This window comes from Dipodomys merriami, unplaced genomic scaffold (genome assembly GCF_024711535.1).
Source record: "Dipodomys merriami isolate MVZ:Mamm:240054 unplaced genomic scaffold, mDipMer1.0.p SCAF_10, whole genome shotgun sequence".
Classification (NCBI taxonomy): Eukaryota; Metazoa; Chordata; class Mammalia; order Rodentia; family Heteromyidae; genus Dipodomys; species Dipodomys merriami.
Window position 1 is genome coordinate 52,692,033 of NW_027202271.1, and position 12,169 is coordinate 52,704,201.

At 43.3% G+C, this 12,169-nt stretch overlaps 1 protein-coding gene across 2 annotated transcripts in view; it reads right to left on the bottom strand.

Moving 5' to 3' along the window:
* Nucleotides 1-12,169, bottom strand: part of Nt5dc3 (5'-nucleotidase domain containing 3) — a 56,508-nt gene that overhangs the window by 10,090 nt on the left and 34,249 nt on the right. For both annotated transcript variants that reach the window (XM_069991543.1, XM_069991552.1), the window contains 5 exons: nt 10,260-10,320; nt 9,759-9,861; nt 9,520-9,621; nt 7,414-7,495; nt 5,313-5,399 (listed from right to left, as the gene is read on the bottom strand). In XM_069991543.1, the coding sequence (XP_069847644.1) occupies nt 5,313-5,399; nt 7,414-7,495; nt 9,520-9,621; nt 9,759-9,861; nt 10,260-10,320 (435 nt within the window). The remainder of the gene's footprint in view (nt 1-5,312; nt 5,400-7,413; nt 7,496-9,519; nt 9,622-9,758; nt 9,862-10,259; nt 10,321-12,169) is intronic.

Genomic DNA, 12,169 nt, shown 5'->3' on the forward strand with positions numbered 1-12,169 from the left:
TTGTAATGGTTAGTTATTAACCAAGCCAAATTCAAAGAATTACAATTAATTAAAACTAAATTGACCCCAGGCGTTGACCACTTTCACCCCAAGGAAGTTTCTGTTCTGGAAATAATCACCATGAATAACACAGCTTCTGAAAAAGCAAGGGGTTTGGAATCATTAACCATGGTCAATGAAGATAAGACATTGAGGTGGAACCCACAGAGCTAAATCCAAACGCCAGCAAAGACCCTCTGAGTGAGTGTGGGGGCACATGCCTGTAATTGTACCACTACAGGAGGATCAGGAGTTTAAAGCAGCCCACACTACAGGTAATGACTTTCAGGGCAGCCTGGGATACAAGAAAGACCTTGTCTTAGAAAACCAAGGGCTGGCATGCAACTCGGGAGTAACGAGCTCGCCCAGCATGTGCCTGATGCCAAGCACAACAATAAGTTCAAGACCTACACTCGTGACCACCAGCAATCCTCAGACCTCAGGGGAGGACTTAGAGTGTGCCAGGCCCTCTGTGTTATGAAGAAATAGAGACCCTGCTTCTTGGAATGATCACACAACCTAAGCATACATAATCACGTTCTTCGTGGCACCTATTATAACCACATGACCTATCATAGGTCAGAATACAATCAGTTTTGTCCTGGAAAATCTAAAACAGGCAGTCACGGCACTAAATGTTTATTCACTTTTTCTTATGGCAAATATTTACCAAGCAGTATTTGCCAGGTTCTGACATAGATACTGAGGATAAAGCAATGCACAAGAGCTGACAACCTCAGAAAATAAATAAACCACATGGTGAAAAATACAAAGTACAAAGAACAAACAGAATAAGAAGGCCATCGTTTCACACAGGAAGACCAGACTAATAAAGGAACATCTGAACCAAGATCTGAAGGGAAGAAGGGTCTGCATTTGCAAATGCATGTATCTTAATGAAAACACTTTGAGATACATGTGACTTTATTTACTCTTCTCACAAATGTCAACATCAGAGCTGGAGAGACGTGCCCAAAGTCAACACAAGTTGAGACACATGGAACCTGACTCCTTACCACAGACCTTAAGTCTCTGGATGGGTAGGTGTGGTCACACTGTGCGCTGGAGTAAGTTGGGAAGATGATTCCTGCACACAGGTGCTGGAACCCACCCTCTATCTTTACTGTCACCAGGAAGACCTGGGTGGAGCTCAGACACGTGCCCTCTGAAAATGCTTCCAGTTAGAACTGATAGCATCCATGGTAGCAGACACAGAGGGACTCACACACAGAAGGCCAGCCCAGGGTAGGCTGTTGCCCAAATGGCAACAGGGGAATTGATAGGTGGCCATGACCCTGTCTCATTAGCTCCCTGACTCTGAGCTTCGGGCTCTGCAGGGTTTGCACAGTGCAACCTGGGATCCTGTAACAGATGCAAACTCAAGCCTGGTAGTGGATACGAACTCAGCCCTGTCCAAGTAGAGCTGAAACCCTCATGCCAATCCTCCTTCATCATCCCAAGGGCAAGAAAGCCTCATCTGTGCAAGTAATGGCAGCTTATTCTCCATAAGAACCTGGCTGCCCTCGCATCCCTGACTGAGGTCCATGAGCATTCCTGTGGCACTTTCATGTTTTTCAATACGTTGATAAAAGGCAAGGGAAAGAACACTGGCATTTATTTGCATATTTCTATTTGTTTATTTATTGTGCCAAATCTGAGGCTTGAACTCAGGCCCTGGAAGCTGTTCCTGAGCTTTGTTGCACTCAAGGCTAGCACTGTATCACTTGAGTCACAGCTCCACTTCCAGCTTTTGAGTCTTATATACTTTCTTGCCCAAGTTGGCTTTGAACTGCAATCCTCAGCTTTCAGCCTCCTAAGTAGTTAGGATCACAGGTGTGAGCCACTGGCACCCAACACATTCCATTTTTTGTGTTTTTTTTTAAATATTTTTATTCTCTTTAAGTAGTTGTAATAAGGAACTGTCATTCAACAAAGAAGGTTATGAATATAATGCATCTTGATCAATGAAACCCCTTTCAACATTCTCACCCATCCCTAACTTTTCTTTATTTTGTAGGATATTGAGTTTCACTACATTCTCCCCCTCTTCTTCTCTTCATTTGTCTAACTCCCTTCCCTTGACCTCAACTCCACCCCTCCTCTCAAGTACCCAATTTCCTGGTGTTTATTTTGTTTAACTAGATTTTGCCTTTCTAGGGAATTAAACTGAGTTCTCCTCTAAATCTACCTTATTTCAAGTAATACATTTATGCATACTTGCATACCACTCAGCATTTATTTATATACTTATAAACCAATCTAAGTAAAAATATGCAACCTCTGTCTCTCTCTGGGCCTGACTTGCTTCACTTAACCTAATTTCTTCCAGGTCTTTTCATTTCTTCACAAATGATGTATATCATTCTTTCTAATGGATGAGTAAAATTCCATTGTGTATATTTTCTTGATCTGTTTCTCCACTCCAGAGAATCATCTGGGTGGACTCCATACCATAGCTATGGTAAATAGTGCTTCAAGGATCTTGGTTGTTCTGATGGCTTTACTGTACCCTGGTTTGTGATCATTTGGATATATATTCAGGAGTGGAATTACTGAATCATAGGGTAGTTGTATGCATAGTCTTTTGAAGAACCTCCACAATGGTTTCCAGAGTAGTTAAACAAGTTTACATTCCCACAAGCAGTATATTACCGTTATTTAAATGGGAAGGGGAAGACAGCATGGTACTGGCACAAAAACAGACCCAAAGACCAATGGAATAAAAGATCCAGAAATAAAACCACATGCCTACAGTCAGCTGATATTTGACAAAGGAGCCAAAGACATACAGTGGAAGAAACACAGCCTCTTCAACTACTGGTGCTGGGAAAACTGGGAGGCCACATGCAGAAAACTAAAAGTGGACCCCAGCCTATCACCATGCACCAACATCAACTCAAAATGGATTAAAGACCTTAACATCAAACCTGAATCTCTGAAACTACTGCAGGACAAAGTAGGAGAGACACTTGAACTTATAGGCACAGGCAGGAACTTCCTGAACAGAATCCCAGGGTCACAACAAATTGGAGAGAGACTTGACAAATGGGACTACCTTAAAATAAAAAGTTTCTGTACAGCTAAAGCTATAGCAACCAAGCTAGAAAGACAACCAACTAACTGGGGAAAAATATTTGCCAGCAGGATATCAGACAAAGGGTTAATATCCAGTATATACAGGGAACTCAAGAAACTAATCCCTCCCAAGCCTAACAAACCAATTACTAAATGGGCAAGAGAACTAAAGAGAGACTTCTCAGAAGAAGAGATAAAAATGGCAAAGAAACACATGAGGAAATGTTCACCATCCCTGGTTGTGAAGGAAAGGCAAATAAAGACAACCCTGAGATACCACCTTACCTCAGTCAGAATGGCCCACATCCTAAAGTCAGCCAACAACAAATGCTGGAGGGGATGCGGAGAAAGAGGAACCCTATTACACTGCTGGTGGGAATGTACACTTAAACAACTACTTTGGAAAGCAGTCTGGAGGGTCCTCAGAAAGCTAAATATTGACCTCCCATATGACCCAGTCATACCACTTCTAGGCATCTATACTGAACAACAGGAACCAGGATACAAGGACACATGCACCTCCATGTTTATTGCAGCACTGTTCACAATAGCCAGGATATGGAAACAACCCAGATGTCCCACCACAGATGAATGGATTCAAAAATGGTGGTATCTATGCACAATGGAGTATTATGCAGCCATTAGAAAGAACAAAATAATGGCATTTGCAGGGAAATGGATGGAGCTAGAAGAAGTCATGTTGAGCAAGGTAAGCCAAGTACAAAGAGACAAACAGCACATGGTCTCCCTGATAAGTGGATGTTAAATCCAAAATGTTAGGTGATACGACAAAATTAACAAGACTTAAGAAACAAAGGACTTCCACTCATTTGGTCAAATCACTACTAAATAACCCCATGCTGCTGATCACATGTATGGTGTATATGTGCACACCGGAGGGAAACCAGGAGGACGACACAGAACTAGAGGGAATCAGGAAAAAACATACAACCGTGGGACCCATCAGCTGCACAGGACATTGACCAAAATGAACTAAGCAACTCAATGGCAGCAATGGGAGGGAGGGAACAAGTGGGAAAGAGGGAACAGCTGATGCTATGAAAAATAAAAGAAATGTACATATCACCCAATGTGGAAGAAATAACTGTATTGCAAAGCTCATAGAACTCATGTTATAGACCATGATAGACAATTTGCCCCACGAAAGTCAAAATGTGTTCGTGACTTTAACTAAGCATCACTATCCCACAATACTGTGAAATTTGGGAAATTATGCTACCACTTAATAACAATATAAAGAATTTGAAAAAAAAGGAGAAAATAGAATATTGGCTAGCAGGGGTTGCAGAGGTGTGGGAGAAGGGATAAGAAAATTAGAAACTGATTCAGACTATTGTACTATATGATGATCTGTAGTTAATAACAGTGTACTTATTGTCTTTAAAATCACAAAGAATTGTGTGTAAATCCAGAAAGTTCTGTGTGTATAACATATTAACTTGCTATATCATGTTGCATATGGCAAATATATACATTTTTTACTTGTCAATAAAATAAAGACAATTGAAAATAAATAAATGAGAAGGGGTGTTGTGCATGTGTGAGTATGCATACCCAGATATGTGTGCACACACAGATATGTGTGTGCTAATATCAGGGATTGAACTCAGTGTCTCCCACCTTGCTCAGTTTTTTTGCTCATAGATGGCGCTCTACCACTTGAGCCATGACTACAGTCCATGAAAAGGTATTATAAACAAACTTTGAATAAATTTTTAATTTGTATTATTTCCAAAATATTCATCTTTTTTGAAATCTATACTGGTCTTTAAAAAAAAAAGACATTTATGCCGGGTGCTGATAGTGCATGCCTGTAATCCTAGCTACTTAGAAGACTGAGATCTAAAGATTGCAGTTTGAAGCCAGCCCAGGAGGGGAAGTCCATGAGACTCTTATCTCCAACTAAGCACAAACAAATCCAGAAGTGGAGCTGTGGCTCAAGAGTTAGCCTTGATCAAAGAAAGCTCAGAGACAGTACCCAGACCCTAGGTTCAAGCCCTAGGACCAGCAGAACAAAACAAATCAAACAAAAAACCAACAACAAAAAAGACATTTAAAAATGTGACTTACTCCTGATTTTTAAGAAAGCATAATAACAACCTTAAAAAGAAGAGAAATTCCTTACAAGTAGAACTAACAATTCTATCCCCCAAAGAAGAGAGAAAACAGCTCCTCACCGCCAGGTCACTGTATATGTGGTCACCAAAATACAACACTTTCGATCCTCTCCATCCAGTGAGCTTCAGAAATTCATATAAATTGCCCTGTCATCAGAGAAAAACAGATATTATATCAGGTGACTGAAATGGACCAAAACATTTTTTCAAAACTTCTAAAAAACAGGTTTTGCTTTTATAATTTATTTTAAATATCAAAATATAAAGATAGGCTGGGCGCCAATGGCTCACACCTGTAATCCTAGCTACTCAGGAGGCAGAGATATGGGGATTGCAGTTCAAAGCCAGCCTAGGCAGGAAAGTCCGAGAGACTCTTTATCACCAATAAACCACCAGAAAACTGGAAGTGGTGCTGTGGCTCAAGTGGTAGAGCACTAGCCTTGAGCTGAAGAGCTCAGGGACAGCATCCAGGCCCAGAGTTCAAGCCCAATGACTGACAAAAAAAAAATTATATATATACATATATACATATATAGAGAGACACCAGGTACTAACTAGTAGCTCTTACTTATAATCCTTGCTAGTCAAGTTATCAAAGATCCTGGTTTGAAGCCAGGATCCAATTAACCAGCAAAAAGCTGGTTAGTGGAGTTGTGGCTCAAGTGGTAGAGTACTAGTCTTGAGCCGGGGGGAGGGGAAGAGCAATGCAGAGCACAATGTCCTGAGTTCAAGTCTGTGTATGTATATAGAAGCACCTTCAAGAGTAATCTCTCATCCTTCTTTCATGTCAAATGCATTTTTCAGAAATGTTTTCTACTGCACATGCTGCTTTGTAACTATGTCATACTTGACATGCTGTGACCTTCAGTGCTAAACAGTATCAATCTCACTCTAATCACCACATCTGAAAAGTGCATGGTTCCTTTCAGCAAGGCCCAATGACAGCCATTTATGTTGGTGTCTATTTTGTCAGTTTCCTCACAATAAACACTAGTGCTGAGATGTTTTATTAGAATCATCTTCATTCTCCGAAGGCTGACTTGTAGAAGCATAACGGCTGAACTGAGGGACCTAGAAAATCTAGGGACTGTCACATGTGGCAGGATGCTGTACACTCTCCAAGAACATGTAAGAAGCAGTAAGAGAAAAGCCAAACTTTGGTAATAAAGATAGCGCTTTGACTGTGCAAATAGTCACACAGAATGCCAGTATGTTAAAATGGTACAGAATGCATAGCTTTCTAGGAAATAATTGTTAATTTGGATGGATAATATGCCAAGATTAATATTCCTTGAAATTCCCAAAGCAGATTGCTGACATCTTCAATTATATATGAAAGACGAATGCTTTAATTCTAAAGCATTTATTTCTAAAAACTGTTCAACTTGGATTTAGGGATTTAGCTCAGTGGTACCACACTTGCCTAGCAAGTACAAAGCCCTGAATTCAGTCCTCAGCACTGGGGGAAGGGGGGAGGGGGGGGAGGGAGAGAGGATGGAACCTATTCAACTTGCCAAGCACAAGTGGCTCACGCCTATAATCCTAGCTACTCAGGAGGCTGAGATCTGAGGATGGCAGTTCTAAACCAGCCAGGCAGAAACTGTGAAATTCTTTTTTTTTTTTTTTTTGGGGGGGGGTCCGGACGTGGGGCCTGAATTCTGGGCCTGGGCGCTGTCCCTCAGCTCTTCAGCTCAAGGCTAGCGCTCTACCACTTGAGCCACAGCGCTATTTCCGGCTTTTTTCTTTTTGCTTACGTAGTGCTGAGGAATCGAACCCAGGGTCTCAGGCATGCAAGGCAAGCGCTCTACCACTGAGTCACCTTCCCAGCCCCAGAAACTGTGAAATTCTTATCTCAAATTAACCAACAAAAGCCAGAAGTGGAGCTGTGGCTCAAGTGGTATAGTGCTAGCATAAAAGTTCAAGGAAAAGTGCCTAGATCCTGAGTTTCAAGCCCTAGGATTGGCATAAAAAAATTAAAAAATAAAAATAAAAACTGCTCAGGCAAGTTGGAATTTAGATACTAGGATATTAAAAATATAATAACATTATCAGAGGTCTTAGCATTCTGATGCTCAAGGCATCAGAATGGAGGAAGCCTGGGTGAGCACCAGGTACAAAGCAAAGCCACACAAAGGACAAACACTTGTTTGTACACAGATACCTGCTTGTAAATCTGGCCTTTCTGCAACTTGTGGATTTTATCCCAGAGTAAGACACCTTTCTCATTCACCTTTCGGAAAGGTCTAACAAGAGAAAGAGAAACATTATACACAGGATAACAGTGCAGGCACTGGCTCCCTGAAACACCACCCAGCTTCATGGATATCCAGAAGAAACTCCCTCAAACACTCTGGAGCTCAGATTCCATCTCATTGCCTGACCTGGGGCTACACATCTCAGACTAGAAGACCCACTGTCTATGGAGTGTTCACACACACACACACACACACACACACACACACACACACACACACACACACTAGAAGACCCACTGTCTATGGAGTGTACACACACACACACACACACACACACACACACACACACACACACACACACACACACACACACACACACACACACACACACACACACACACACACACAAAACTTCCAGGGTCAAATACACTTGGGAAAACACTACATATTGCAAAGTTCTTGAGAGCTCTAAAATGTGATACTCTAAACATTCTTTAGGACAGACTTCCCAAAGGTATCTGACCACACAGTATGTCTGCTTTACTGCAAAAGCTTGTGTACATTTACCAGGCTGAAATTCAACCACTTTGGATAAGAAACAAGTCAGAGGACAAGGAGGCTATGATATGACAGGAAAGACATAAACGTAACATGTAACAGACAAAAGCCTCATCCCCTGGACCACAGGGCTCAGAGACTGTTTGCCTTTCTTTTTCTAAAATGTTTTGGGGGACTGTTTTTCCCATTAGAAAAACAGAATGTAACAAGCTACTCAGAACATAGAAATAGGAGGATTGCAGTTCAAGTTCAGCCTAGACAAAAGTGAGTGAGACCCCCATCTTGCTAGATGAGCAAGTCAGAGACAGTGGTGCACCTGTAATCCAGCCACACTGGAGGTTGAAAAATAAGGATTTCCATCTGAGACTGCCCTGGACAAAAATGTAGGACACTATTTGAAAAATGTAAGAAGCAAAGAGGTCGGGGGGGGGGGAGGGGTTTGTCTTAAGGGACAAAGTGCCTGCCTAAAAGGAATGAGACCCTAAGTTCAAATCCTGAAAAGGAACGCAGAGAGAGGGAAAGGAATGGAGGGAGAGAGGGAGAAAGGGAGGGAAGAAAGGAAGAAGTGGGGGAGGGAGGGAAGGAAGGAGGAAGAAGGAGGAGAGGGAGAGGACTGGATTTTAGAGTCACAAGAGACTAGACATTGAGCACTAACTACAGGTCACTACTTTGAGATGCTCTGAACCCCCACGAAAGTCACCAACTACAGACTAGATAAAAAGTGTTTCAAAACTAGGCCACTACATAAACATGAGCTATTTTGAGAGGCCAGTGTAGGGCTCTAACACATGAGGAACTTTAGGGGTGGGAGCAGCTGGTGCAACCCCAGACTAAAAGAAGCATTAGTGCTCACCTCTATCCACTCAATACTAACAGCCCAGCCCCTCACTGTCGCAACCCAACACTCACCTTTCCCTGTACCAAAGCTACCGCAGCCCAGAGACATTGCATAAGACTCGTGGAGATTCATCCCACCTGATGCAAGCCCTGTTCAAAAACGTTTCACAAAATCCAACTGCAATTTCAAATGCACAGAGATACCCACCAGACAATCCGTTATTACTGCTTTCTTTTGTTGTTTTTGAAATACACCATGAAGCCTAGGCTGGCCTCAAACTGGCAATCCTCCTTTCTCAGCCTTCTGAGATTATAGGCATGCACAACCATGACTGGCACTGGAATCATTTTCTCATGCTTTACAATACTCCACAGACACAGACCTATTTTGCTATGTGATATTAAATATTCAATTTTTGCTACTGTCCATCATTTTCTTAAAGCCTGATTCACAGATCAGAGGTCACCAGAGTGGAAATGAAAAATCACTTCAACCACGCAAGCTATCTGCTCTGTGCCAGTCCCAGACTCTGCAATCAGTGACTGAAAAGGTTACAAGTCAGAAACGACCATGTCAGAGGTTTAGAGTTTTGCAATTGGACTTCACCAGGGCATGCTGCAAGTATTTGGGACACCAAAAGAATGAAATCAAGGCCCCAAACAGGTCGGACACTCACCTCCGCTTATCATTAAAGAAGTTTGGCTTCTCTGCCTGAACTATGACCACATCGAATAGGTCCCTCCAGTCTTTCCCAACGATGTAGCGCATCCCTTTGTCCCTACAACAAGAAGTCAACCAGGTTAGTTTGAACATGGAAGGACTGAATGCCTTTTGTAACTACTTTTTTTCAACTGCTACAAGATATGACAGACAGGAAGCAGGTAGGACTGGGCAAGGAAACGCAGGTGGACTCACACAAAGCTGCTGGGGCTGTTGGTGATAAGGAACATCTTCTTCCCATGGTCAGCCAGTTTGGCCAACACTGCACGGGTCTGCTCTGCATAGCAGATGTACTTTTCTAAGGGCAGAAGAAAAACCCACACAGGTTCAGCAGCAGGTCTGCTACTCGGCGATACATATTAAATGAGGCACCTGGGCCCAGTGGAAAAGAAAGTCTTAAGTAAACTTGGTTCAGGGTGGAATGTGGGAGCCAGCCATCAGAAACTAAAGCCCAGCCCCTCGGTTGAGGTGGGAAAAGCTGATACAGGGCCCCCCTCCTCCTGGGTTAAAGATAATGCATTCTGAGATAACAAGGAGACGTGTGTGGCGCCATGATCTGGGTCCTTGCACAGCACTCAGGAGAGATGTACACAGCCCCGTATAACCCCCCTCAGCCCCCACACAACCCCGCTCAGCCCCAGGATGCAGAATACACCCTCGCCATGGCTCAAGGATGGCATGCCATAGGGAACATACCGATGTCAGCTTCGATCGCTCTGTACATGATCCCTTTGATGTGAACGTCTCGAATTGAATCCTGTCCAAAGACCCATGATTTCATCAGTGAAGGAGAAACAGGTAGCCGAGCACCGCAAGGGAAAGGACATTGGTGCTAACTCTGTCTTGGAAGTCTGGCAATCCAAGCACAACAGAATCTAAATCCTGGCCCACTGACCACCCATGGCCCCACAGGAAAAGCTGAAGTTTCCATGGTGACAGTGATAGGTCCTAAGGCAGTTTTCCAGTCTCACAGGCAAGAGGTAATGTAAATCCCACCCAATAAACTCATTTACATGCAGCATCATGAGTGAAAGGCATGAGGGGATCTGAACAAAGGGGTTTCTGCTTTCCCTCATCCCTGTATCCAACAGCAATTCTGTGACCCAAATGCAAGACAGAGACTAGGGACAACAGGCTCCTCCCCCTCTCCCTGGTGCTACCAAGAAACTTGTCAAGGACTCCATCACCCGGGCAGGGACATGATCTGATGGCACACAGGAGCAGGGAGAGGAAGAGGAGGTTAACTCTTTGTAGGTCAAGAGTGTGGCAGCTTGATGCATGGCAGGTATCAATGCAACCTCACAGCCATTGCTGGGGAACACTGGTCAGGACCTCTGCATAGGCCACCCTCCTAGAAGCCAAAGCAAGGGACCGGGCTGGGGACCAACTATGACTAAGTCTATCCCTGCTGGTAAGTAGGAAATTTCCATCAAGAGTGGGCACTTCTGACTGGGGCACTGGTGGCTTCCACCTGTAATCCTAGCTACTCAGAGGCTGAGATCTGAGGATCATGGTTTGAAGCCAGACCAGGCAGGAAAGTCTGGTAGACTCTGATCTCCACTAAACTACCAAAAGAGCCAAAAGTGGAGCTACGACTTGAGTAGTAGAGTGCTAGCCTTGAGCACAAGAAGCTCAGGGACAGTACCCAGACCTTGAGTTCAAGCCCCAGGCTCGTGCGTGCGTGCGTGCATGTGCGTGTGTATGTGTGTGCACTTCGGGGTCGCAACCTAACTTCAATTTATCTTTCAGCATAAGCCTGTTTTTTTCACACTGTCAACAAAAGGCAATGGTTAAATGCAAGGCAGACTGCCAGGCTTAAAACTTAGGCTTTGCTATTACTAGCTATGTGATGGTGGGCAGGTTACTCAAGCTCTCTGTGCCTCAATGCCCTCACCTGGAATGAGTTATGATACTACTACCTGACCTCCAGGCATTCATATGAGGACTTAGTGATTCATGTGTAAAGCACTCAGAACTGTGCCTGGGACATAGCAAGCAAACACGGGAGTGTTTGCTAATGGAGGAAGTGATTCTTGTAATTAAAAACTCAACTCTCCAGTAAACGCCTTTCCCTGTCAATGCAAAGCCTAGCCACATGTGACTTGTAAAAACAAAGTGCCTGTGGTACACAAAAAGGAGAAGAGAGCCTGGATGCTGGTGGGTCATGCCTATAATCCTAACTACGCAGGATCGCTGTTCAAAGCCAGCTCAGGCAAGAAAGTCCACGAAATTCTTATCTCCAATAAACTACTCAGAAAAAGCTACAAGTGGAGCTGTGGCTCAAGTGGTAGAGAGATAGCCTTTAAAGAAAAAGAAAAAGCTCAGGACAGCACCCATGCCCTGAATTCAAGCCCCAGGACTGACACAGAAGAGGAAGAAAAGGAGAGAAGGAGAGAGAGAGGGAGGAGGGAGAGGAAGAGAGGGGGAGAGGCTAAGTATTTCAGTGTAGCTCAAGTAAAAATATTTAAATTTTTTTTAAATCAATATGGTCATACTGATACTGAGAAACTTATTTCATCTTTCATCTCCCCAAAACTTCTAATGTGGGAGGGTCAAAATCTTAAAGTAGTCATACACAAGACAAAAAGTATTTTGAAATGTAAAAC